Source organism: Cebidichthys violaceus, unplaced genomic scaffold, assembly GCF_023349555.1.
Source record: "Cebidichthys violaceus isolate CVI_PGR_0920_01 unplaced genomic scaffold, fCebVio1.0.p SCAF_83, whole genome shotgun sequence".
Taxonomy (NCBI): domain Eukaryota; kingdom Metazoa; phylum Chordata; class Actinopteri; order Perciformes; family Stichaeidae; genus Cebidichthys; species Cebidichthys violaceus.
Window position 1 is genome coordinate 90,154 of NW_027176968.1, and position 27,958 is coordinate 118,111.

At 42.1% G+C, this 27,958-nt stretch overlaps 2 protein-coding genes across 3 annotated transcripts; both read left to right on the forward strand.

The window, feature by feature from the left end:
• The first annotated feature begins 325 nt into the window (after positions 1-325).
• On the forward strand, positions 326-4,169 carry LOC137866437 (uncharacterized). The gene is made up of 4 exons (XM_068702359.1): positions 326-599; positions 1,488-2,036; positions 2,121-2,281; positions 2,780-4,169. Exons 1-4 carry the CDS (start codon positions 435-437, stop codon positions 3,195-3,197), a joined length of 1,293 nt encoding a protein of 430 aa, XP_068558460.1. The 5' UTR covers positions 326-434; the 3' UTR covers positions 3,198-4,169.
• A 170-nt stretch (positions 4,170-4,339) lies between these two features.
• Positions 4,340-27,075, forward strand: gna11b (guanine nucleotide binding protein (G protein), alpha 11b (Gq class)). Of its 2 annotated transcripts, XM_068702378.1 has the most exons (8): positions 4,340-5,382; positions 16,977-17,161; positions 19,051-19,205; positions 20,797-20,925; positions 21,827-21,955; positions 24,306-24,435; positions 25,311-25,464; positions 26,401-27,075. In XM_068702378.1, exons 1-8 carry the CDS (start codon positions 5,247-5,249, stop codon positions 26,589-26,591), a joined length of 1,209 nt encoding a protein of 402 aa, XP_068558479.1. In that variant the 5' UTR covers positions 4,340-5,246; the 3' UTR covers positions 26,592-27,075. The 2 variants fall into 2 exon arrangements, with proteins under 2 accessions (XP_068558479.1, XP_068558478.1); XM_068702377.1 differs by lacking the exon at positions 20,797-20,925 and having other exon boundaries at positions 4,341-5,382.
• Positions 27,076-27,958: the final 883 nt, after the last annotated feature.

The following is a 27,958-nucleotide window of genomic DNA, read 5'->3' on the forward strand; positions in this document are numbered from 1 at the left end:
CAGAAACCATTTAGAGGAAGTTTTAAATCCATTTCTGTCTTGAAAAATGAAAGACTAAGCAGTTTTTTAAAGGTCTATTACACTGAATGCTAAAACAATATGGAAAAGTGAACAACAATGAAGCACATTTACATGTGTGTCTAACATGATCATATGAGTTAAAATGGGCTCATTTATTTGACATAATATCTGACAAATGTCTCACATTTTGAGCAATGCAACCACTACCTCGTTTCAGCCGCTAGATGACAGCACCACTCTGGTTCACGGTTCGACACAAACGGGAAGAAGGCGGAAGTACACCCGTTTACAGCTTTGAGGTGAAATGACAGCAGCGTTGGCTGCATCAGCGCCTGAGTCGCTTGATAAACGTCGCTGTGATCCTCGTAACTTAATGTTAACTGGCGTTCTGCCTCCTGGTTGAACTTGTCTAAATGGAGGAAGAGGATCAGCAGCGGTCGTTCATGTTCCTGATGACTTACATGCTGCTGAAGCGCAGGAGAGACTTAAACAACGCAAACATTCAGAGGCGCAGTGAGATTCAAAGACGCATCAGACATCGGCAGTACTTCTTCCAGAGACAGAGAAGGATGCTCATGGTCAGTCCCTCTCTGGCTCATTTCATATCCCAACATAATCACGGCCATACATATAGATATTGCTGTAGACTATGTTGCCTTAACATATCAGGTGTACTTTATTTTACATCATCATGGAACACTAAAATATCTAAACAGTGGATTATAAAACCCCAATTATATGAGTAATTTTCGTAAGGGAACCAGAGAACTCCCCCTCCAAAAAATATAATAATAACAATAGTAATAATAAGTATACACCATCGGTGGGTTCATAAGAGTTTTGTTTCTTCCTCTCAACCAGTAAAAAGACAACAGAAGTGTGCAATATCTTGTGGAATAAGAACTTAAATAAGTTTACATCATACATTTTTCTTCTATTTATTTTCTCAGTAATCAATCAATTGTCTATAAAAATATTGGAAATTAGTGAAGTAAATAACACAAATAGGTTACCAAATTGTTGCAGATACATTTTCTGTTGATTGGACAGATGGGTTATTAAAATCAACTAACGCAACTAAGCATACAATACCAGAATAGTTGCAGTTATACAAACAACAAAGATAAAGAAAAGCCTTTTTCTATTTGCACTTTATGCAATAATAGAGATATAGGTTTTAATTTGACCAACCAGAGCAGTTAGTGTATTTATATTTATGGATGTAGAATTTGGATTTAAGTTTAATAAAAATGTATCAGATAGAATTTGTTGCTGTTGTCAAATAAACCCAAATAAACATTTCTCCATTTAAGAAATGGAAAATTTTGAAAATAAATGAGTGATGGTCATAATAGCCTTAGGATTAATTATTTATTTACTTTTGTAAGAAGGTGACTTGCGGGATGAAATAAAAACATGTGAATTAATTTAAAGAAAATCTCTATTTCATTATTGATCCTCCTCAGATGATGATAGCAGGAGGTATCCGCTCCAACGCCCGCATCCGCACACGTCCCTGGACCACCACTCAAAGCACTGATTGGTGGGAGCGGGTGGTGATGACGGAATTCCAGCCATCTGATTGGCTGGATAAATTCCGTATGAGCAGGGAGACGTTCTTCTACCTCTGTGACAAGCTGAGGCCTCGTCTGGCTCGCCAGGACACCAGCTTCCGCCTGGCACTGCCGGTGGAGAAACGCGTAGCAGTGGCTCTGTGGCGCCTGGCATCGAACATCGAATACCGCACCATCAGCACCCTGTTTGGTGTGGGGAAGTCCACTGTGTGCAGGTGTGTCAGGGACATGTGTCACGCCATTGTGGCCCTCCTCAGCTCCATCTACCTGCGGCCCCCCAGTGAGCAGGAGCTGGAGGATTCAGCCCAGCTCTTCCTGTCCAAATGGGGCTTTCCTCACTGCGTTGCTGCCGTATCGACCCTACACACTGCTATCATCACCCCATCAAACAACGCATCTGACTACGCCAACCCCGCTGGCTGGCTCTCAGTGCTGTCTCAGGTAGAGAGGACACCCATATATGCCGCTGACAATGCATGTTCGCTAGCTGTCGGGTTTTGAGTTCCTGTCTCTTTGGTGTTTGAGGTGGCTGTCAGTGGCCGGGGGCAATTCTGGGACGTATGTGCCAGTTTTCCAGGTGGGACGGACCCGGCTGACATCTTCCAGAACTCATCCCTGTGGGCCACAGCTGCAGACGGTCGACTGTCACCTGCCCCGCCACCTACCTTCATGGGAAAACCGCTCAGGTAGTTTTTCAGGCATTTAAAGATACCACATTTCCATCCTTTTGTTTGTTAGGAGTCATTTGTCCACTTTAAAACAGCACCTAGTGTTCAGCTCAGATAAACACCATCTAGGAAATCTCCACAGTTGTCAAAGAATTAGCCCAACATCATTGAAAAGCCAATTTCATGATGGAGTGGGAAGGATTGACATAAACACACCATCTGACAAGTATACACACAGACTGCTAATATATATTATATCCACAATATTTGTTATTTTACATAAGAGGTTGCATGTTGTATTCTGAGTTTAGCCGCAACCCTTTGTCTGATTTCTAAGATTATGATTAAGATTCTAAGCTTTGAATAGGTAGTACTGCCACAATCCTCAAAAAACATGTTTGCATGATTACAATTGGCATTGGCAGTTGAAATGCTGCAATGCTGAGCCAAGTGCTGCAGAATTTCCAGTCTTCCAGGGTGTGCTGTAACTGACTGAAAGCCATCTGGTGTGTCTAGGTATGTGCTGCTGGGGGAGGCCTGCTACCCTCTGCAGAGCTGGCTGATGAAGGCCTATCCTGAGGAAAAGGGCCGGAGGGCCAGCCACACAGCACTGACTGAGCCACAGCAGCTCTTTAATCGACGGCTCGCCCGAGCGCTGCGTGTCTCCGAGGAGGCGCTGCTGAGGCTGAGGGCACGCTGGCAGTGTTTGAGCAAGAGGAACGACTGCGGACTGGACGTGGTGCCCACCATGATTCTAGCTTGCTGCATTCTGCACAACATGTGCGAGTCCCATGGGGACGCCTTCAAGGGGGAGTGGCAGGTGGAGGTGGCCGAGGCAGAGAGCCCTCAGCCCAGCCACAAGCAACTTCACTCTACCAGTACTGACCAAAGTCATGCCGAGGAGGCCCGAAAGCTCTTCTGTGACTTTTTTTAGTAGCAGAGTAATTGAAGAAGTCTCCTACACATAAAGACTTATTGAAATCCTGGTAAATATTTGTTCTTGCACTAGATTTGTTTAGCCACACAGTGCTTTGGTTGTTAACATGTATCTTTGAGCCAACTATACCCAGGCATGTTAAAGCACGACGATGTTAGCATTGAAACAAACACTAGCTGAACCTAAATGAACCAGAGATGGATCAAGTTAAACAGACTGACTGAAAAGAAGCTAAATTTGACAACGCCCTCAAATCAAGTCTTAAATGTTCTAAAATCATACACACACCTGTTTACTTTGGTCAATTTTGGTTTACTTTGACCAATCTTCACAAGTTCCAGCTCGTGGTAAGGATGTAAAAACTGCTAAATTGTATTTGCCTTCATTTTTCATCTATGAAACAAGTGTTTTCTATTGTGTATTACGCATCATAGCCTGAAGGGGCTACTATCATGGCTGTAGCATTTTTGTATTAATCATGACTGCATGATGTGCTTTTTTTTCATTTTGTACATTTTTATGTAGTGCATCATTGCATAAAGCTTCCAGTTTTGTTTTAACTGGGTTTACTGTATATGGTTTGATATCATCTTTTATTCTGATGGTTTTTAACCTGTGTGTAATGTAAACAAGTGTTACACAGTTGTTGGAAAATGTAAAAGAAAAAAAGCTACATTCCAAGAAACCAATATGGACCAATGGGCGTATTCAGTGAATACTATGAACATGTGTTATTCACAGGCCACTGTGAATTCAGCTCTAAGCCACAAGATGTCACTACCATCTCTAATAATTAGTTCTGTCTGATGCTGCTTGCATTATACTGCAGGTTATTGATGAGGATTGACTACTTATTGAAATGAATTCTGTCTTGATAAGTCACCATGTTGCACCAGATTTAAAAAAAAAAAAATGTTCCCAGCAGTGCAGATTATGCAGCAGGTGGTGCCTGTATTTAAAGAGTGTATAAAACCCGAAAAACAAGCCTTTCCTTAATCATATTGTGGTTTTGCATCTTCTCAACGACCTTAACTTGTGTGCACACAGTCGGATCCCACCCCGGAGGACCCGCCCTCGCCCATTCAATTGGTCTGTCAAAAACAATGTTTCATGCAAGCCCCCCGCCTGTCACTCAACACCACAGTATATCCTCCTCCTCGCTCGGCATCGGACTTGGTGTGTTTGTGTGTGTGTGTTCCGACCTTGTTCCAGCGACGAAAGCCAGCTGTTTGCAGCGAATACATTTCTGGCAAAAGCCACCCGGGCCGGCCCGCATCTTACCCCTCTTTAAGGCGGTGGTAGTAGCCTCGTGTTTTACCGTCAAGATGAGTCAGGACGTGATAGGGTGCTGCCCTGCTATCGCTAGCTAGGCGGACGAATTCCTTCAACCAGCTCGCTGTTTTCAATCACTGCGGGTTGACACAACATTAGCCGAGGCGTCGTTAAGAGAGCTAGCGAGGCTCTGCTCTCGTATAGCCGCTACGTGCAATTTAGCCCACGTTAGCTCATGTAGTTACTTAAGAAAACGGACGCATTGCTGCCGCGTAGATAAGTGCAATAACGGTGATCACGCTAATGTTAGCCTACCAGTTAGGAATACTACTTGTTCTAGCGTGAACCAGCTAGCTAATGTTGGTGAGGCTGCAGAGAAAATCAATTGTTACGGTTTTGTATGTCGCGACGCTGCAGTTTTGAACCACTTTTGGCAGATTGTGAAGATTGAATTTAGACCACAGTGACAGACGAAAAGACAGAGGGGGGTTAATGATATAAAACGGGTATTACGTGGCTATTCTGCGGCAGTAGTTTTAACATTAACTGTATTAAGGCCGTCTCTTGACGTCCGGATCTCCCGTGATTTTTGCCGAGAACACCCGGGTGAAGTCGCAGTTGTTCTCGGCTGAGGGGAACAACTTGACAGCGAGGCCCCGAGCTAGTCCCGTCCGTCCGTACGTCCAGACAGACAGACCACCTCCTCGCCTGAGATTGATAAACTGAGACCGTGTATCGCGTCCCGTCTTAACCGGGCTGCCCACACCAGAGGGGATGACTCTGGAGTCCATGATGGCGTGCTGCCTGAGCGAAGAGGCGAAGGAGTCGAAACGAATCAATGCAGAAATTGACAAACAACTCCGCCGAGACAAGCGCGACTCCAGGAGAGAGCTGAAATTACTTCTTCTCGGTATGTAACATGTAACACGTTTAGTCGTCACGTCTTGTGTGTCGTTGAATGGAAAACTCACGTTCTTGGGCCTTCTTGGCAATGCTAGCAAATATGCTGCTAGTTAAGGCTGCTAGCTGGCTAGGTTTCAGTACGAGAAACGTTATCACATGAATTTGCGAAATGCGTGGTCGGAGTAAAAAAAAAAAAAAGAAGTAGTAAGCTGGCTGAATTATGTGCATACCTACAAAAACTGGCTAGCTAGCCACACTGTCTCTTTACTCGAGTAATATGTTTTCGCATGGGTGTGCAGACAACGGATCATTTGGCATCGAAGTTACTAAGATGTCACCGTTTTAACGTTGCAGGCTAACCACATGCTTGCCAGTGGGCCAGTTGTCACATTGTTGACTAGCTCTCAAGCTAATTAGTGTCGGCCAACATCAAAAACTGCCCCTGTGGTGTGTTAGCTGGTGATGGTTGAAAGGCGGAGATGGCCACTTGATAATAGAAGCAGCAGCAGCTTTGGATTGCTTTACACTGTTGCTTTCACTAGGTTGCATAACATTTGTTCAACTGGATGAAGCTTCAGGTGCCTCCAGTTAGACCTCGCTTGGTTGTCCATTCATTCAATTATAATGTTCTAATATGTATTAGTCTTCACCCAGTGTCGCACATCTACCCCTTCCAGAGGATACTGAGGGATTTTCCCCCTCATCCTGGAGTCTAGCTGAGTAGGTTAATGTTGGCTATTTTTATAGCTGGTGTGTGGGCATGAGGGAGCTGCTGTTGAATAAGTTGCACTGTACTGCATTGATTCATTGTTCTGTGGACACAAAAAGGAACATTGGGCTATGCTTCATCACAAGTGTACTCGCGTTGCTTTCCGAAAAATTTATTTTGTGTGCAAGCGTCTTCTAACAGGCTAACTTGTAACTGTGTGCATGTTACCTGCCAGCCATTTAAAACAACAGATGTGTGAAAGCTCCTTGGAAAAAGGAAAGTGTCCTTTTTTTTGCCTTTTTTTTTTTTTTTTTTTTTTTTTAGGACAATTAGAATTATCTAGGTTGCATCCTTAGTTTCAAAACGTTTGCTCCCATTTCTTGCCCACCGAAAGCAGCCCTGGTTATTTGACATGTCTCCTTTTCATTTCCCTGCTGGATACCTCAGCTCGGGATAAGTAGGCCACACTAGAGCCACACCGTCGATGGGACATATTCTATTCTGTCATACGTTTGAATCGCTAGTGCTCTCTATTCTACCTGGTGGCCAACGTGAGTGTGTCAAAAGGGGGGGTTTGTTTTTGTGTCGCAGTTTTGAAAGGTTTGCTTGTGTGCTGCAATCAAATTTCTCCCGCCAGATGATCAATAAACGGTTGGGTTGATAAGTGATTCCAGGATATTTAGAAAATAAGGTGATCACTTACACTCTGTGTAAAACATTGCACTACCATCTGGTGTGTGTGTGTGTGTGTGTGTGTGTGTGTGTGTGTGTGTGTGTGTGTGTGTGTGTGTGTGTGTGTTTTTGTTTTTTTCAATATATAACCCTGATTTTGACAGCAGATATTAAAAAACACTTATGAAAGTGTTAGTGTGTGAAAGGCAGAGAGCAAGCAAGACCTGCTATCAGTCATGGTGTAAGTGGCCCATCCTGTGTGAGTTAAGGCTGTCAGTGGAGGCCTGGATAAGGACGTGTAAGGCAGGATTAGTGTAGGTCTTAATAGGCTTGGTTAAACACATCCGCTGCTGAGACTTTGAGATGTCACTGACTCCTATTATCCCCCTGGCATTATTCTCAGGCCCGCAGCCTTCAGTGAGCCGCCTGCCTCTCCACACATCACTGGAGAAGGAAGACAGCCTCTGTTTCTAAAAGAGTTTCCTCCTCGAGGACAAATAATGAAGCGATTAAAATCTATTTAACCACCGTGTTTCATCAAATGTATTTTAAAGCGGAAGGACGAGATATTGAGTACTGGACATTAATCCATCTTAGTTGACTGTGGTGGGACTCCAGTTATTAGCTACCCTGCAGGAGACAGGTTTTACATTTCAGCTAGACTCAATGCAAAGTGCCCAACAGCTCCTTCTGGTCAAGTATTCTCAATTTTAGTTGTATGGATTTATATATTAGTACTGGAATATTTTGTGGAGGCATGTGATTCATATTTCTTTTTAAGGTATCATAATTCACCTCTCATCTAGTCTTGTGTGTCTGGATTTATTTGAGAATGATTTATGTAGGTTAGAGCGACAATTGTGGTGATCTAAATGATTAAGTCATTTATCAAACAAAAATGGCAGTAGCTTCTAGTTTGGGATTCTAATTTGCAGCTACTCTCTAATTTCATATGATTTTAAATGGAATATTTGTGGGTGGCATGGTGGTTAAATAGATTTAATAAGTTTATTATTTGTCCTCAAGGAGGAAACTCTCAGAAACTAAAAATACTTCATACATTTTCAATTTCCTTGAGCTCAATGTGACATTTTAAAATTGTTTGTCATGTCCAAAATGCAAAAATCTAATCTGTTTACACAAATTTAAAAACAAAAAAATGTAAAATTCTCCCATTTGAGTGGCTGGAACCAGCAAGTGTTTGGCATTTCCTGCTTAAAAAATGACTAAAATGAGAAATCTCTTATCAATAAAAGATGCAGACAGACAATTTGATTAATCTTCAAGTTTTTCACCTCTAGATTGACAGATGCTGCAGCATTCTCCCAACGATGTTTTTCTTTCACTAATTCAGGTCCACCCTCTCTCTGGTGTTCCTCTCCCTTCCTGCCAGGGTTTGCTCTATGGTCACGTTGCATTGCCAAAACAGCCATGCCTCGTCAATAAAAGTTATGGGGTTTTGTTTTATTTGATGCCAGACACAGGCATGGTGTTTCCAGACTAAGAAAGGATGAATGTTAGGGTTGATTTTGCAGTTAAAAACTATAAAAACATCATACTTACCCTCTTGGTCAGAAAATAACAAGTCTGCCAGGGCTGCAGCATTGCCCACAGTCTGGCTGCCTGTGACTGAGGCCATATCGGGCTATACTGACAGCTTCCTGCTCCACAGACCAGTGGTTTGCCTCTACTTGGTCAAAACACAGTGGACCAGGAGCTGTGGCCTTTGCTGCATTGGGTAAATGAACTGCTGGAGCGAGCGAACGGTCAGTAAAGTGAGAGGGAAGGGCAAACGCTTTAGGGTTTCCCAAAAGTGCTGACCGGGACAAACTGTAAGCTCCCAGTCAAGCTGTCGTTGCACCAGTTGGCTTTCGCTTTTCATGAAAATGTGGGTTTCACATGAAATATGAAGAATGTCTGGCAATCAGTAAAAACTCCTGAGAATGATGTCAAAAAGGCATTTTTGGTCATCAGAGAATTTGTCGAGCACAGTATTAAATATAGGGGCCAAAAGTCTGCTTAACAGCCCAAATGTTTTGGATGGCTCAGTAGCACATCATCCCAGGTGGAGGTTTAATGTACAGTCGTTTGCCATGTCCTCATTGATTGAGTTGTTCTTGTCTATGCAGTACGTCTTGGTATCAGGTTAAGACATCCTTCAGAGGAACAGGCTGATTGAACTAGGAAGAGGATCAGGGGATAGACTCAGATGTTTATTGCTGACCTTCCTTCTTTTGCCAAGCCGTCTTATTTTGATCATATATGGCAATAGGGATCTTCTAGCTCGACTCCTCGCTGGTTTTGTGTGTGTGTGTGTGTGTGTGTGTGTGTGTGTGTGTGTGCCTGCCTGCCTGCCTGCCTGCCAGTGAATGTGAGGAGCTATGCGGATGGCCAGTTATTACTGAAATCCTCTTAATCGTGATCAGATCTAATACTTTTTAACATGGAAATCATGATCGGGCTTTTGCTATATTTGAGAGTTAAGACAATCAAACATGTGGCATATTAACATATTCTCTGAGGTACAGAGGAGCACTTTGACAACCACGTTGTAGTTCTCTGTGGTTCATTGTGAATGCGGTTTCAGCATTTCTGTGAATGGAAATATTGAGTAAGATTCATCTTTTGGCTTTTGTTGGTTAAAAATAGAGCACCGATACTACTAACGAAGTACTTACTGTTGGTTATATTGTATTATGTCATTTCCAGTAGTATCAAAATATAAAACATGCGTTTTCTGTTTAAAGCGTGCAAACGTAGGAAGATAGCAAGGAAGCTCACCCATCTTTTAAGTGGTTACGTCTCCAGTCTGATCTCGAGCACACAGCTGATAAATATGCTGTTTGTCTACATGACATAACAGAGGCGCATATTTAACGAGTTCAGTGTGGACAGAGAGCATCCAATGTTTTTTGATCTGATGCAATAGTCGGACATGCTTGCTGTTTGTCAGTTAATTTGTTAATATGAGACGGACTGTCGTCTTCGACCAGTGGTAGATCAATTCATCTCTAGTAAAAAAAAAAATTTGTTTTATTTAATTACTTGCAGGAATGCAGACACTACTGCTACAGCAAAAAAAGTTTGAAAGACAAAAATGAAAGGGAGAGATTTGGCATGACATGCAATAAACGGGATATTGCAGTTCCTGGTCAGGTCCTTAAACCCCAATGCCCCCAGGGCCCCCAAAGATTGTCTTTAATGTAACTTTGGAGACTCTAAAATTAATTTTATATATAATGATTTGTTGACATGAAACGTGTACATTTGTGCTGATTGGTTTTGGTTTCATGGTGACGACGAGCAGGTTTGAGATATGTTTCAGAAGTCTGTCTGTGTGTCATGCATTATGCGTGAGGCCTTGGAAACACAAGCTACTCTGTGTGACACTTAAGTTTGTTTAGAAATGTTTTGTTATGAGAGTGTGATGGAGGCACTGTTTGTACAGTAGGACAACTCATGAAGCATGATTGCAGTCTATGTATCTCACTCCGTATGGTATCTAGTGTACAGTTACGATTATTTATAATGTTGAACTATAGTATAACATTTAAGTCAAATACATAATACATTAAGCACGCACCACGCTGTGTGTTCTTCATCACAGAACATTCCAGTAAATGTTCAGGCGGTCAACCTCACCTTAGCCAGCCTCTCACACACACTTTGTCTCTCCCTGCGACATGGTGTCTATTACACAGTTGCTCATGTTGCTCACCAGTGCACAGATGAACACATGCACTCGTACATAAATGGGGTCACGGCTCGCTCTCTGGAGATTTGGGGGTGAATGAGGCTAGATGGTGACTGTCCCATATACCGCTGCTACCTCAGTCCCCACAGGACGGGGACAACGCCTCTTAGTTCAGTGTCTTCAGCCCTCTCTGTGCTGACAGGGTGGCATGTTCATTCCTGTTTACTCCCACCAGCTGCTGCGTACAGTAAAGCCCACACGTCTCTGTGATCATTCCGTTTTAACTCGTGTCACTTCAACTTTCAATTGCGAGTTGGATTTGGAACGATAGAGCATGCTTACACATGCCATTTTATGGATGTTAGGCTTGCATTGTGGTTTGGGATTTCTAGTGTGGAATCCTAATGTGGATACATTTACCTCAATGCACCAGAGAGCAGTACATGTGTTGTGCCCATGTGTTGACTAGGCTTAGTGCAGAATTTGTCGTTACCGGCATGGTGTTCAGGCATAAATCGTTTGTCTTTTTTTCTTTCTTTTTTTTTCTTTTTTTTTTTGATGATGATGAACGCTACAATCATAGACTGAATGCACTGGAGTAGCAGGAGTCAGATTTCAATCATCACGTGATGAGAGTTGACCGATAAGACGATGGCAGAGAATTTGGCGTCAAAGCAAAGGCGCTTATTTGGCAATATTTTGGATTTACTGCCACTGGGATACATTTGTAAAAAGAAGGCTGATTGTATAGAAGTCAATGAGTAAATTACCCTACTTCTTACTTGATGTATTACCTCAGTAAACATTGTAAACATGAGTTTATGGTCTCAGTCACTAGTTTCAAGTCTTCTTCAATACAGCATGATGTTCATTTAGTAAATTATCGTCCCATTTAGATTAAACTAGACCATGAAGCAGAGTATGCTTTAGGGCGGGCTTACTGTGATTGACAGGTTGCTGACGCTACCAGAGCCATATACGGCATTTCTACGTCACTCCTCCGCGTTTCAATTATGATAACTTCTGATTACCGGTTGCAAAAAGTCAAGATGGCGACGGCCAAATCGCTGAACTCAAGGCTTTAAAACGGCAGTCCACAAACCAATGGGCGAAGTCACTATGATTAGGTCCACTTCATACAGTCTATGGATCCATTCCAAAGTGGAGGGAAAAAAACCAGACGGAAGGTATTTCTGCTTTTAAAACGAAGCCTGTAATCATGCATTTGCCGCGATGCTTTTCTCTGTTGTATTGTTCGTCTCTGCCTCCGACACTTTTCAAACGTTTACTCCAGAGACCAAGGAGATGGCGTCATTTCCTGTAATTCATCACGCGACAAAAGCCCAAGCTTTGTTTACTATCTCCATGAAAACATTGCCACATATCCTTGTTGTGCATCATAACATAGACCCAGCTAATTGAGGATCAAATTCTAAACATGCATCTCTTCCTCTCTCACTCCCTCTCTCTCCATATTGCTCTGTTGGCTAACTACGAACCACAAACACTGAGGTCTCATTTGATTGGGTGATTTTTTTTGTACACGCCTCTGAGTGCAGGATGAGTCATGCAACATTTATAACTGTTTTACAGGAAGACAATAGCATTTTGATGCAAAAATACTCTGATACTGTTTTTTTCACCTATATTTAGCATTTAACAAGAGATAAACAATTAACACAGGGGAAACGGGATTAACATTGGGAACATTTTTATTTCATTTCACTTGGTGTTTAAAGTGCAAAGTAAGAGCTCTAATGATTTGTGCGTCACCAACGAATATTTATTTTTTGCAATATGTCCGGTGTAATTGTTAACACCACTTTTTCGTCACCCCTAGTGTGGACACGGAGTGATTTATAATCTTCATGATGAGATTTTCTTAAATGAGTGCCATGGCTTAAGAAACAATGTCAACATCTAGGATTTGGCATCTGTATCTAGTTTGTAGCAGCCCAGCACAGTGTGTATTGCAGACTAAAATACTGCTGCTTACTCCAAACCTTTTTGCAAAGCCTGTATTTGATTTTATTTTTGCTCACCCACACCTACTCGACCAGAACGGCACTCGGCGCATACTCACTGTTGAACAGACAAAGCGATCCTAAGGTGTGTGTGTGTGTGTGTGTGTGTGTGTGTGTGTGTGTGTGTGTGTGTGTGTGTGTGTGTGTGTGTGTGTGTGTGTGTGTGTGTGTGTGTGTGTGTGTGTGTGTGTGTGTGTGTGTGTGTGTTGCATGCTATATCATGTACAGTATATTCAATTTACAGCTCTGACACCCACGCACATGGAGCACTCGGAGACATCGGCACAAAGCAGTGGAATTGTGCCCAGATCCTGACAGCAGGCAACACATGTTGGAAAGCTGCTGTAGAGCTGAGCGAGTCCTCTTTCTTTTGTCGTTATGCTCGCGCGTGTTTGCTGGAGTCCTGTACTGTGTGTTGCCCATGTCATTGCAGGAAAAGGGGGAAAGAAAATGGGCCATCACAGTGAAGGTAACATCCATGCCTTGAGGTTGACCACAGGATCCGTGTGTATCCACAGTTGGTTAGGCAGCTGGTGTGTGTGTTGTGTAGCTCCGGGCTGCCTTGGCTCAATCCCTTTCCTTTGTACGCCAGAAAGAGGCCACTTTCTAAGATGAATTTAGTGAAGGATTTTAGACCCACGCTACATTTCGGTTAGCCTTGTGACTGCCTGATTCATATGGTATCTTTCCAGCGCGCTCATATAAAAGGCCAATGTCTGGCTGATGCAAATTTTGAGATTTTGATAATACTTAAACCTCTGCTGTGTCTATGCAAATTTCAAGTGCTGCCTAAAAGGACTGCTCATAAACCCAGATAAGCCAACACTGTTCATACCAATGGACCGTTATATGTATCTGAATTTACATGCAGGTTAGCCATGTTGCTGATAATCCACATCACTTTGGTAAAGGAAAGCTGTGACGGGCATTGCAGAGGGAAGCCAGATTTAACAGGGATTTTCCTGCTTGAGCATGAGGCCTTTTGTGGACTGCATGGGGATGCACAATGAAAGAAATTATGGGATATGAGAGGACCGTGCAAACAAAGCAGGCCCTTCTCTCTCACTCACTCACTCACATAACCTGATAGACTGACGACCTGGGCTCAACCAAATCTGCTGCATTAAGACAGCGGTGTGTCAAGTCCATCAGGTGTTGTGTCACAAGCTGACATCAGTCGCGATATGTAAAGGCTTATGGAAGCTAGCCGGGCAACGGAGGATACAGGTGAAGTGTGGGGCATCTTAACAACATGGATAACTGTTACTTACCTTCCACATAATGTTTGCATTTTACTAGTTCTTCTTAGCTAGGATGTTCAGAGCTAGTAGACTTCTCGCTCTGATCCGAGAGACACATCAGTTTCGCAGTAGACCAGTGTTTGTGTGTGGGCTGTGTAGTGTACTTTGCAATGGGCCACAATCTGAGCTCCTTTTGTCTTTCTCTCTCTCACACTCGTAGCTACCTGGCACAGAAGGCATTATCAAACCCAAGTAGTGTGTGAGCTATTAAAAGGTGACCCCTTTTTTCTAGGTCATTTCCAAAAAAGAATGGACGGATTCTAGTTATGAATATCCAAAATTCTTGACGGAGAGGGAGGAGAATGGAGAGGCATATTTCTAGCCTAAGGGAGGTTAGGAGGGGTTGTGAAAAAGGGGGTAGAGAGAGAGTGTGTATTTGTGGGGGAGAGCTGGTGAGGGCATGTTAACGGTTGTGGCTGGTGCTGGTACAATCTGGGGGAGGGAAGACAGAGGCTCATAGTGTGTTGTCTGGTGAAAGAGGGACACGATAGTTAGAGAACACAGCAGAGGGAGATCTTGTGACAGGGTCACGAGAAATAAATCAGACATCAAGCTGGAGAGTGATCCTCTTGCTCACTACCACTATTAATGCTGCAGCCCAATACAAAGGAAATGCTCTCCGTGCTCCTTTTATTAGCTTGACGATCACAGATTTTTATTAGCTTCTTCTGCAAAGCATTGATTCACCCAGGAGAAATGATAAAGATCTCTTTAGTGAATCAGTCTATCTAGTCTCTGTTCTCCAAAATTGGGCATTTTGTTAGAAGAGATGGAGGAGGGTCATTTCCCCTTTTTATATCTGAGATTACGGTATTTCTTCTTGCATCAATGGATAAGCTGCTATATCTCCCCAACATTTTTTACAGGCCTCGGTGTTACCGACCTCAGACCAGCCAAAAGTCTCTGTGGAGCCGAGGCCCTTCTTCTGTGGTGCACAAAATGATGAAGAGCACAGAGCAGGCCTGAGGGGCTCGCAGTTACAGTTAGAGAGAGTTATACAGAGAGAGAGTTAGAGAGAGAGAGAGAGAGAGAGAGAGAGACTAAAAAGAGAGGGAGACAGAGGAGAGGTTGCTATGGTAATGGAAGTATGGCTGCTCTTCAAAAACCTTGAATGTAGGTGGTGTTGAGATGAGTGTGTGTGTGTTTTTCCTCCTCGTCTTTCCCTTTTCATTTTTGCAGATATTATAGATGTGCTGGATCCCTTTTTTTGATTTCACTCATCAGCTTTTGTGTGTGTGTGTGTGTGTGTGTGTGTGTGTGTGTGTGTGTGTGTGTGTGTGTGTGTGTGTGTGTGTGTGTGTGTGTGTGTGTGTGTGTGTGTGTGTGTGTGTGTGTGTGTGTGTGTGTGTGGGGGGGGGGGGGGGGGGGGCCGGAGGGTTGTGTTTCTGGGCATATAGAACATAGAGGGCTAGTGTGAAATGTGGGTTAGACCCAACAGACCAAGCCAAGTGGGGGATTATTTTTGGCAATCACTGTCTCTCTTGAAAACGTGCATTTTTTTTTTTTTTTTTTTTTTTACTCGATGCAGAGATTATTATTTTTTCCATTGAATTTCAGGGTGTTTTGGTGACTAGATGCAGAATAAATCTTTTTAAGCACATGCCTGTATTCCAAATCCTCTTCTTGGGCTCCTTACCATATGTGTGAATCTGGAAACCTGACACCACTTGAAGTGATGATCTTCCAGCCAGATATGGGCTCAGGAGGCCAGAGGAGGATCACTGAAGGAATGCAGCCTTTTTGACAACGACCCCTGCTGTCACCTCTCGGCAGAGGCAGTTCAGTACTAGATCCTCAATGTAGGGCATGTTGTCTTTGTCATATTCATCAAATTAGCATGTACCCCCCCCCCACTACTCATCTCTCCTCTTCTCCCTGGAAACCTTGTTGATTCGTTCACTCTCCAAACTGTGCGGTAACATCCTGATGCTTTGAAATATAAGCGCTCGTAACCAGCTTTAGTTAATATACTTGTAATTTCCGTAGAGGGATTTTTATAACGTGTAAAACTGACTTGGATGAGCACCTAATTTTTTTACACCATTACTTCATTTTTACCAGCTTATGCTGGTAATGAATGAACACTAATAAAACATCAGATACACAAACGGGTTGCAGCATGTTCTTGGATCTCTTCAACTGAAAGTTTTCTGCCAGTTTTGCCTTTTCATGGAGCTTCTGTCTCAGATTGCAGACTTGAGGTTGTTGTGATCATCTTTTCAAAATGAGTTGTCTACTAACTGGAAGGGAAGGGGCTCTAGCGCCTAATTGGAGTGAGCAATATGAAAATAATCCTGATCACGGTAAATGTGATTTTTAATTGAATATTGTGATCTAGTAAGTGTTCTCTTGGTTGTGTATATGTGGTTGTGTAATAAACAGAAAATGTGTGTTTTTTTTTAAATTAAAATCCAGGATTACCATAAAGTTCAGGTCATTAGTTTAGGAAGGATATAAACGGTATGGCAAACACGTTTTTATTACAGTAAATAAATTCTTTTTAGTTAGTTTTTTTTATTATTGTTTTATCTCAAACAGATGCCTGTACGCACACGTGAGTAAATGCACCAATGCCCATGCAGCGTTGACTGTAACGGTAATAGTCAAACAAAATTACTAATGCGACACATTTATTTATAGCGGGGTGCACAATTGCTATGTGCTGTTCCTATTTTTTTATGTTATGGCCAAGAACAGGTTGCCAATTTCTCAAAATGGTTGCCAACAAAAAAAAAAAGATGTATGTACTCCTGTAACCCTTTATAATTTCTCTCAGATGCAATAAATCCTTTACATCAGAATATTAAAGACTTGAGGCTTCACCAAAAAAAATAATGTGAGTCAACAGTACCAATGACACTTGATGTATAGATGATTGAAAAGTGATTTTGTCCTTGATATAAGACTTGTGTGTGTGTTTAGAGTGTATTACAAGACTACGCAGGCCTTTGCCATGCCGTCTCACTTTGCTCACACCGTAAGAGGGTTGTCGGTTCGATCTCCTGCTCCGCTAGTCTCATGTCAATGTGTCCCTGAGCAAGACACTTAACCCCAAAATTGCTCCTGTAGCTGTGCCTACGGTGTATAGATACTGAATTGTAAGTCGCTTTGGATAAAAGCGTTTGCTAAATTACTGTAATGTAATGTAAGTTTGCTGCACTCTTAACTATACTAACTATTTGCCTGCCTTGTTCTGTTCAGGTACCGGAGAAAGTGGCAAGAGCACCTTCATCAAGCAGATGAGAATCATTCACGGAGCTGGGTACTCAGACGAAGATAAGAGAGGCTTCATCCGGCTTGTTTACCAAAACATCTTCACCTCCATGCAGGCCATGATCCGCGCCACCGAGACCCTTAAGATCCCCTACAAATTTGAACAGAATCGGGTAAGGACTGACTCAGTAATAAGGAAATATCCTCCGTCCTAACAGCCATTTGTTCCAGAGCCTTTGGTTATTTGAAAGGTGTGATTTCTAAACTTCCACACCGCACTGTTTTATATTCCAAGGGGATAGTTTGTAGTGAAAGATCATAGCATATCAGAAATGATTTATATTTTATGCAAGCCCCAGCTACGTCAGTCGGTGATGAATTCCGCTTCAGATATGATAATTGAGTATTTTGTACTATAGAATATGGACGTAGCACAGCACCCACCTATCACTCAAAGCGGCCATGCCCTCAATTATGCCTACCGTCTTAATATAATATAAACGGGTGAGGTATATACAAATTCACCCCCTGTATAGTTGTCATTAACAGAGATATTATCTACCAAATCCGATTTTCTTTTTTTGCTTTTTTACCAGGGTGTAAACATATTTATTTCTGCTGTAAAGTTGGCCATTTTAACATGGGTGTCTATGAGGATTGACTGGCTTTTGGAGCCAGCATCAAGTGGCCATTTGAAGAATTGTTTGTGGTATTTTCGCTTCATTTCTCGGCACTGGAGGCATCCGTTTGGTTTGTACATAGACATGTACATACATTAAAATAACTGAAACTAGTTATCAATTACATAATTATAGTCTATTGTATACTACTGAGGTTCTCAATTCCAGTCGTTATTGTGAACCTCCAATTGAGGACTCATTTACACCTGGAATGCAAGGTGAATGTAGTCCACACTAAGGGTTACTTTTGTATAAGTAAGAAAAAAAGTGTTAATAGGCCTGAACAGATGTTGATTGGCTCTGTGACTACTTCCAGCGCAGCAACATTGTGTGACACACATGTTGAATTCAACATTTGAATGTACATTCTACTCCAATTCTATTTCTATGGATACAGCACAATGGGCCCATATAGTTAGGTGTGTGTGTGTGTATATATGTAGATGTGTATATATTAGTAAGTGCTATAAAGACCTTTCTAAAAACACTGTAAAGTCAAGAAAAGTATTAATTTCTGTCCCACGTATCTATTATCAAGTCACAGCTATGAAAACATTGAATAGTGGGTAGGGTATGAACGTATGTGGGGAAACAAGGATATTTTGCCTCTTTGGATAGACATGTCATGGTTGTGTCCCATTAAAGGTGTTTTTCTTTTTTCTCCTCCTCATAGCATGTCTGTTGTGCATTATACATTTACATTATGGCCATTTTCTAATGTCCATCATGTCTGTTAATCTTCACATGGATAAACATTCTCTAGGCATCTTAATGTTAAAGATTCGACATCAGGCAAACATTGTCCATCAACTCTGTGTTTGAGCACCAACAATCATTGATGTAAACACAGAGGCCCCCTCCTTGTCCCACCGGAGTCCTGCTGTCCGGACATCAGCATAGGCAGGATGGTGGAATAGCATTAGGTCCTTGCTGGGTTAGCTTAGCTTTCTCCTTGGCTCTCATCTCTCTCTTCCTGGGGCAGTCATCTCCACTTTTGATGGCGTTTGGTACGGCATATCTAGTGGTCAGACTAGATGTCGTGGGCAGAGATCGTCTCAGGGTCTGCGCTTCAGTAATAAACACACAAAAAAAATCCAAACAAAAGTGTAGCAAAGTTCATGGGAGCTACTGCTATTCATCATCCTACAACCTCTTCATCTGTTGTTTTTCCAGTTAGACCAACTGTTTCATTCCTAGGAAATATATTCAGTTGCACAAGAAGATATGCGTTCATTTTGGAGAATAAGTAGAATATGTGGGTCATCAGCCACCCGGTCCAAACGGACAATAAAGTTACCTACAAATATCTTCAGTAACAAGTTCATCATTGTCTTGCGTCTCGATTTATCTAAACTTTTTTTCCATTGCTTGTGTATTTTCAGTCCAACGCCATGCTTGTGAAGGAGGTGGACATTGAGAAGATCAATGGGTTTGACTATCCCTTCATCGCAGCTATCAAAAGCCTGTGGGCCGACCCAGGGATCCAGGAGGCCTATGACCGCCGCAGAGAGTACCAGCTCTCTGACTCCACTAAATAGTACGTCCGTCCGTTTCTCTGTTGTTGTGTGTCTACGTGTGTTGAAATCTAGGATTTAACAATGGTATATGTGTGAGTGAGTTATTTGATCAATCTGAGGTGAGGCACAACTCGTCGCTGCCTCACCTCACGTGTCTCCTCTGTTTGAACAGGACGTGCTAATTCAGCGATTTTGATTATAAAAATGGTGAAATGATTGGAATCATACAGAAATTACATTTTGTAGCACAGATCAGTAGAGAAATATTAATATTTATTTTATTTTAGCATTATTTGTTTTTTACTTGTTAAGATGGCAGGTGAGGTGACCTGCCCCCTCTGACCGCACGTCCCTGGTCTGTGATGCTGGTTTGGGAACTGATACAGATTTCAGTGTTGGTAACACCACTATTGATTGTTAACAATCCTGAGCTTATTGGATCAAATATTTTGTAGATATTAGCACTTGTCGAGCAAAATTCTGAATTTGCCAGGATCTGATAGGGATCCTTTTGCAAATCCAAAATTACAATGTAATTGATTCTCTAGTTATACAACAGTAATGTCCCGGTTCCCGAACGTTTGTAAAAAAAAAAAAAAAAAAAAAAACTTTGTCCACCAATGGATTATTACATCCAGGATTTAAACGATGAAGGTGTGCTATAATTAATGTGACCGTTAACTTGCTCACAGCTGTTCTTTTATTTTTTTACTTATTACTTACAATTTTGTATTTGTTGTTAACTAAATATATCTGCTTAGCTAGATAACACCTGAGGTAAGTTGAAGAATAAATTGACCGTTTAATTTCTTGTACGGCAGGGAGACAGAGTTGTCTCCAGACCAGAGATCAGGACACCGGTTTTTAGAGTAATAAGTGTGTTTGGTTGTGTTTTTGGTGGCAGGTTGTGTGCGTATGTGTGACTACCTGTGTATAATTACTATGTACACCTTTTGTCCACATACATCTGACATATGGCAAAATTCAGCAGCCTATTTCACGATTTAACAACCTTTTTATGAAAGAATGTACAAGCCACAGGTATAAAAGCCGGTATTTTAAATGTAGATAATAGTCCACCATAGATGTTTATCTACACTATATAAGTGTTGGATCATTACTTTAGTTCATGCCGTCTCATCTAGCTGAAAGAGAGTAAAACAGTGACTTTGAAGCCATGATTTCACCATGATTGATTTAAATGTCTGAATGCCAGTAGTAAGAGATACACTCCCAACCAGGGATTTTAAAATAAGTTGGCCAGGTGTACAGTTATTGTGCTTGCACCTTGTGACCAAATGTGTCAGCCTCCTGTTCTGTGGTTGTGTGTATTTGCCATAATTACGTTCTAATAATCTGTGACTCCAGGCTAAATATCAAAAGGCACTTAACTCACTGGGCCCCCTGGTTGTTGATTTGCTGTACTACAGATTAATGATGCTTCACGTCAGTGTGCATGCAGGTCGGCCTGTTTTGTTAGGAATGTATATGTTATGTTAAATACGTTAGCTATCTATTTGTTTTTGATGTGTAGTGTGTATGTGAGGAAGAGAAGAAAATCATTGAATCTGACTTCATTTCAGTGTTCATACTGATCATGTTCATCTCCAGTTACCTTAGCGATATAGACCGTGTGACTGCAGAGGGATATGTTCCCACCCAGCAGGATGTGCTGAGGGTCCGTGTTCCCACCACGGGTATAATAGAGTACCCGTTTGACCTGGAGAACGTCATCTTCAGGTACCCCCATGGCACCAGGACTGCAGCATCACCATGGCTAGAGGACAGAAACCACTGATCACTGTCAGGATACTAACACATTAGTGAAACGGGGGCAAGGCGTTTGTAAATTGTACACCCTAAAACATCACGACTGTAATGGGGAAAGCTCATACTTGACATGAGCCTATTTGTCTAAATAGACCAAGTTGTCCTGTAGAGAAAAATACAGATTATGTTGTTAGTCAACCTGATTAGATATCAGTGGTTTGTGTTCAGAACTGTGCTAATGTTCTGGCTCCAGGAACAAAATGAAGGCCGGACATGTTGCACTGTAGCGTTTGGAGAGCAGCCACTAAGTACTAGATGAAGAAGGGTGAGTGATGTCAAAGATTCACCAGGAAGTTCATATAAAATCTGGGCACAGTTTTAAAAACAAAATAATTTTAACTTAAAAAAAAATTAAATTACAAATTGAACTGGTATGGAATATGCTTCCTGCCATCCTTGATGTCATACTTGTCCAAACCTTCTTTATCTAATCCAAGTGCTGCCGTATGTGCTGCTGAAACACTGCTACTACTGTCACTGATGCCACCTCACTGTCTGCAACATAACCCACGAAAGTACTTGGAAAAACAAGTCAAGTAAACTAAAAGCTGCAGTTGCAACTTAATAGCTGATATCAAAAGTCTTGTGTTGGTTTTTGGATACAGTGTTGGTGGAGCAGTGACACTAACTAACACCCTATATTTCTGAGATGTGGCCTTTTCTGTGAAGCTTCCTCAACAGGACTGATCCACACTTCCTGGAATTGCAGGGGGGGGGTTGCGGTAATTGCTTGTCACGCTTTATATAACTGTTTTTCTGTCTCTTCTTTCTCTTCGTCTCTCTTTTTTTTCCTCGACCGGCCCGCCTGTAGTTATCTTTCCGATCTGGATCGTATTGCAGATTCCAGCTATCTTCCCACTCAGCAGGATGTGCTCAGGGTGCGCATCCCCACTACAGGAATCATAGAGTACCCATTCGACTTGCAAAGCATCATTTTCAGGTAGAAAGATGTCCGTTTTTGGTTCAGTCTCTCCTTGTTCATCATCAACCCATACGTCCTCTGATGTTTTTGTCCAAAACGCCAAATAAACCCATGTTTGTTTGTTTTTTGTCCACCAAATTAATGGAAAAACCCTTTAACCTGTGACTTTTAACTGATGCATTGATGAGTGTCTGTATCCCATTCTTACTCCTTAACCCTTCATAGAAATTAAAGTCATAACCATTTTACATCCTACACTTTCTTTTACCTCCTGCCACAAACCGCACACATATCTCAGCCCCCCGATGAACACACAGTCCTACATTCTGGTGCCCGGTCTCTGTAAATGGGTCACCTCCTCTCTTCCTCCTCCTCTCCTCTCCTCTCTCTGGCTGGCAGAAGAAACGAGGTCGTCCTCTCCGCGGTAGAGGAATGTTATTTTGGGCAGCAGGTCCTGCAGGGCCTATATTGGCCCTGGGTCTCTGTGGACCCTGGTGGACTGGGCCACCACTAGGGGGCACCCTTGTATTGTGAATTATATTAGATTTGTGCAGCTCTCTCAAGAGACCATGGCTCACCTGGTCTTGAGGTTTGCGCCTGTGTGTCCAGAGGTTCAACAAAGTACAGGAAGTTCAGCCTTAAGTTGTACCGATGCCGTTTGTTTAATGACTCGACAGCAAAGGTTTTTTGACCGGAAAGATTTTACTGAATCGGTCGTCACAAATGAAGGCTTAATGAAACTGGGACCTGAACTCCCTGACGAGTGAAGGGTGACCGTGTCAAGGAGAAGCTCAGGGAAGCAGAAACCTTATGAGGATTCACACATCCGTCAGCTTTAGGACTGCTCTTATTGAATGGCTTCAACAAATGGCAGCTTGACGGCCTGAAGTCATACATCTAACGTATATATCATTCGACTTGTGATGCAGTTTTCTCAGCTTGTAGTTTGTCATTCGGTTACATAGGAGGCGTCCTTCTACCATGAAAAGGATCCCACCATCAGAGGTGCCCTCTGTATCTTACATCAACATTTCAACTCTGCCTCCTGTCCTCTATCTTTTTCTCTTCCTGTGCTCCTCTCCATCTCATCTTTGTCCTTCATTTCATTGTTCCTCCTGTTTCCCCATTTGTCCTCTCCAAGTGCGTTTCAAAACTTCACAAATTGTGTGTGTGTGGTGCTTTATCTCACACACACACACACACACACACACACACACACACACACACACACACACACACACACACACACACACACACACACACACACACCAGGGGAGATTGAGAAAGCTGTTGAGTAGAGAAATGAATGCATTCTGACCTTTCACTTTCACAGTCACGCATAAACAGAAGTACAGACTGCTCTAGTATCAGATGTAATGTATGCCTCTCAGTTTAAGAATTCCAGCAAGAATATTTATTTCCTTCTGAGATAAGATGCTCAAACAGTTAGACAATCTGCTACACGGCTACCTGTGTATTCCAGTGCTTCTATCTTCACTATACAACCATAGATTCTCATTCGTTATCTGCGTGGTAGATCCAAATAACGACTGATTATTACAGATATTTCTGTAGTTTCTGTTCTTGCAGTAGGTTTGCTTCTGCTCAGACATTGTGACTGCACTTTTGACAAACAATGAAAGTAACACAATTTCCTAAACTGAGTGGCATTGGTTGTGAAACTGATCCTAGATCTGTGTCAAACGGGAAGCTTTTATTTTTGTGGTGGCATGCATGACTCGACTATTTACAAGGACAAAAGCATATTCACACTGCATTACACTGTTTGTTTAGTTCCTTGTCAAATGTAGAGATCTGCACACGTTTGCTCTGAAACCCTTTACAACACAAGAACTTGTGAATATGATTTAAATTTCTTCTTAAGGTGTTGAACCCATCAAGTCTTGTTTTTTCCCCAAACTAGTTTGCTTGAAATATCATTATTAGGATTGCACAATAGCCTCTTTTTTATTTTTTTTTTATTTAATACAATAGATCATCATCCAAAAATAAATGATAATAAAAACAGGTTATGGCTTTCATTGGTCCCAGGATGTGAGACTATATCTTTATTTGGGTCATGTGCTGAAACTGTTTAAGGAAGACATTCTCTGATTCTACATCAGAGAACATCTTCAGGACCTGAAACGAGTGTGTTCCTCTATTGTAAAGTTTTATCACGAGTAAATATATCTTGATGGATTCAACACCTCCTTTTAAGAACGTTGTTAAAAGTACTGTCCAGACATTGTGGGTAATCAGAACACTGAACATGAACTAGACCATCAAGCGATATATGCTAATATGTTTTTTCCCCTTCTTGATTCTTCACTTGTTATCTTCCTCTTCATCTTCATCCTGCCATCAGGATGGTGGATGTCGGAGGTCAGAGGTCAGAGAGGAGGAAGTGGATTCACTGCTTTGAGAATGTCACCTCCATCATGTTTCTTGTGGCACTGAGTGAGTACGACCAGGTCCTGGTGGAGTCCGACAATGAGGTAGGTGGACATAAAAATGCCTTGACCATTCAGTTAATAAACCCAAGAAAAACACCTAATATTGCTAAAACACAATAAGCCTCATTCACCAACCATTCTTTAGAAGAGATTTTTTCTGAAATCCCACTGACGCTGTGTCCACGAAGATTCTGACATTCATGCATTATGGTCTCTTAAAATATAAAAACTCCACATTAACCCTTAAATTAAAAACAAATATGCAAATTGAGAACCGTGCCTCCAATTTTAGAGATCAAACTTTTTTTCCTTGTGTACTTCATCAGTTGTCCGAATATAGTTTTCACTAAACGAGTAATGGCATCTTTTATTGTTTTACATCCACTACTGATTCTACAAAAGATGGCAGCTCATTTTGTGTTCACTTCCTGCAAAATTACCTCCACTTCAGAACTATTGAATTTGGAGTCTAGTGCTCCATTATTAGAGTTTCATTTAGGCATTCTTGACTAAATGTTCTCAACTTTTCTTTTCAGTTTGTGTGTGCACACAGCCCTGCAGTCTCATACCCTGCAACGTGAATTAGCGGGGCTTTTACGCTTTATACGGAACACGTTTTCAATTTACAATAGGATTTATCATTATAAGAACACATTTCATCCCAGATTTTAGACTTATCTGGGAACCATCTGAAGACAAAATTCAAGAAAAACCTTGGGAAGATATTGGTGAATGAGGCCCAGTGTTACACACACACACACACACACACACACACACACACACACACACACACACACACACACACACACACACACACAGGCAGCATGACAATAATTTGTGCTGGAATGCATACATCTCAATGAGATGAGTCAATTGAAACTAAAAATATGACTTTTCTCACCTGCCCTCTGCACTAGAACCGCATGGAGGAGAGTAAAGCTTTGTTCAGGACTATCATTACCTATCCGTGGTTTCAAAACTCCTCCGTCATCCTCTTCCTCAACAAGAAGGACCTGCTAGAGGAGAAAATCTCCTACTCACACTTGGTGGACTATTTCCCAGAGTTTGATGGTGAGATCATCTATACGTTGGTTGGTGTGTGCGTGCGTGTGTGTGTGCTTGTGCGTTGACTAATCTAGCAATAAACTGTTGGAAGCCGCCCCCTTAGATGTAGCTAATTTGAATGTGTTCTTCAAAACTTTGAAATGTACCATATTCTTTGCAAGAAAAATGACGCTTCCACTTTTCATGAAATTTTAAAACAGATTAAATACGCAATATAGGCCTACACGATTATGGGGATACAAGCCAGGGCAATCACTTACGCTCTACATGCTTTGCACACACATCACCAAGGTTAATATCATTAACAATAAGCCACTCACACAACCATGCAACACCTATGCCCACAAACAGAATCCCCACAGCTGAGCACACACTCAAATCTGACACCACGCACACCTGTGTCATTGTAGAACTTTTCACATTAAAACACTGCAGGTCCATCACAATTCAGATTAAAACAAAATATTCTATCTTACTTTAAAGAACTTTGCCTTCTCTTTGACAAATTTCCCCCGATTTGACGCACACTGAATCCATATTTATAACGGAGTGTAACGATGATGTCGAAACTGAAAAAGACATCCACTACTTTCCAGGTTTTATTGGGTAAAGTAGGGCTTTCTAAACAACGCAACATTTGCATTGCGGACCATTTGCAACAATGCCACCAATGGAAGACGGCCTTACCAGAGACAACCGGGTATTCAATGGCAAGAAGGGAACACCACTGTAGTAGTTTTCTGGTCATGTAAGCCGTTTCCCAGTCATTATGCTAAGCTAACCCTCCCGTCTAAAGCTCAATACTACATGCACAGACATGACATAGTTGTATCCATCAGGAATACGCGCATTTCTCAAATTGCTGACCCACTCCATTTTGTGCTCTGTTTATATAATTATATAATACATTTTTGCATGTGCTTGTCTGTCTCCATTTCCCAGGTCCCCAGAGAGATGCACAGGCAGCACGGGAGTTCATTCTCAAGATGTTTGTGGACTTAAACCCAGACAGCGATAAGATCATCTACTCTCACTTTACTTGTGCCACGGACACGGAGAACATCCGCTTTGTGTTTGCAGCTGTCAAAGACACCATCCTACAGCTCAACCTCAAAGAGTACAATCTGGTGTGAGGGCCCACGTACAACAACGGCACATCTCCTCCCCCATTGCACAAAAGCACACCTCTTTGGGAGTGTGCGCTCAAGTTCACATGCATTACACAGCACACCATGCCGGCTTACACACACACACACACACACACACACACACACACACACACACACAGACAAGCTCACTAACAGAACCCTTCCTTCTTTTTTTTTCAGTACAGTACATTCACAAATCCTCCCACCTGCAAACACCGCCCCTCCTCTTTCACCAAAGCTCGCCCTCTTCCTCCGTCGCTCGGCAGCTTGTTGTGTCAGAGTAATCGCTCCTCCCAAAGCTGCTCCGTGTGTCAGATTTGGCCGCGGCTGCTGGCTCTGGCACACAAACTTTTCACAAGGACTGTACAGTGACTGAAGGGGACTTTGGTGTGTGTGTGTGTGTGTGTGTGTGTGTGTGTGTGTGTGTGTGTGTGTGTGTGTGTGTGTGTGTGTGTGTGTGTGTGTGTGTGTGTGTGTGTGAGAGCATTGACTAGCGAGGAGCTGTGTATTGGTGAATAGCGGCATCGAACCCCTTTGGCCCTCCGGAGTTGACCCTCAGCGGTGTGAGATCAGATCCTCTGTCGTGTCCTTTGTGAGCTCCGATCGGTGTGGAAGGAAGTGAGTGCTGTATCTCCTGAAACCAACTAGGAACCAGTGGGTGGCATCATGCTTCTTGAGACAGTGACTTGGACAGAAAGTGAAGCCTCACACCGGACACTAGGGGACGGGGCCGAGGATTCTGTCTCCATCTAGCATCTATGAATGTACCCACCAGTGTGAGCATCACAATTGCATATATATATATATATATATATATATATATATATATATATATATATATATATATATATATATATATATATATATATGAAGTAAATGCATTAATAAACACACTTAAGTTAAAAAGCACGAGAGGGCAAGACATAGCTAATCAAAATCTCTTAATTGCTGAGTTCTAAAAAAAATGTTTTTAACGATAGAAATTTGTTGCTACGTCTTCTATTTAACAAATAATGGTTCAAATGAATGGTGATAAGCATTGGTAAGAAAATCTGTTAAAACCTTTAAAAACAAAGGCATCTTAAAAAAAAAAAAAAGAAGCAACCAGAATTTTTACTTGACATAAGTATCCTTTAAAGATTTTTGTGGCATTTGGTTTTTTTTAAGTTAATCCCATTGCTTCCCTCCTCCAGATGTTTGCTGTGTGGATTCACAGGGACAATCGTCCATGTGACCATCACAGCATCTGGCTCCACTGATTACACCCCCACACCCTTATTACAAAACACTAGTAGTGGGGTGAGAGGACCCTGCTTTCAACACAGGCTCTTCTCTGATTGGTGGAAGCAGAT

Bases quoted from the DNA above. Each gene is read 5' to 3' on its own strand.
- gna11b (XM_068702378.1), top strand. From the start codon at position 5,247: ATGACTCTGGAGTCCATGATGGCGTGCTGCCTGAGCGAAGAGGCGAAG. The intron at 19,206-20,796 runs GTACGTCCGTCC...GTTCATCTCCAG, and splicing joins CTCTCTGACTCCACTAAATA to TTACCTTAGCGATATAGACC. The intron at 25,465-26,400 runs GTGAGATCATCT...TCCATTTCCCAG, and splicing joins CTATTTCCCAGAGTTTGATG to GTCCCCAGAGAGATGCACAG.
- LOC137866437 (XM_068702359.1), top strand. From the start codon at position 435: ATGGAGGAAGAGGATCAGCAGCGGTCGTTCATGTTCCTGATGACTTAC. The intron at 600-1,487 runs GTCAGTCCCTCT...GATCCTCCTCAG, and splicing joins GACAGAGAAGGATGCTCATG to ATGATGATAGCAGGAGGTAT. The intron at 2,037-2,120 runs GTAGAGAGGACA...TTGGTGTTTGAG, and splicing joins GGCTCTCAGTGCTGTCTCAG to GTGGCTGTCAGTGGCCGGGG.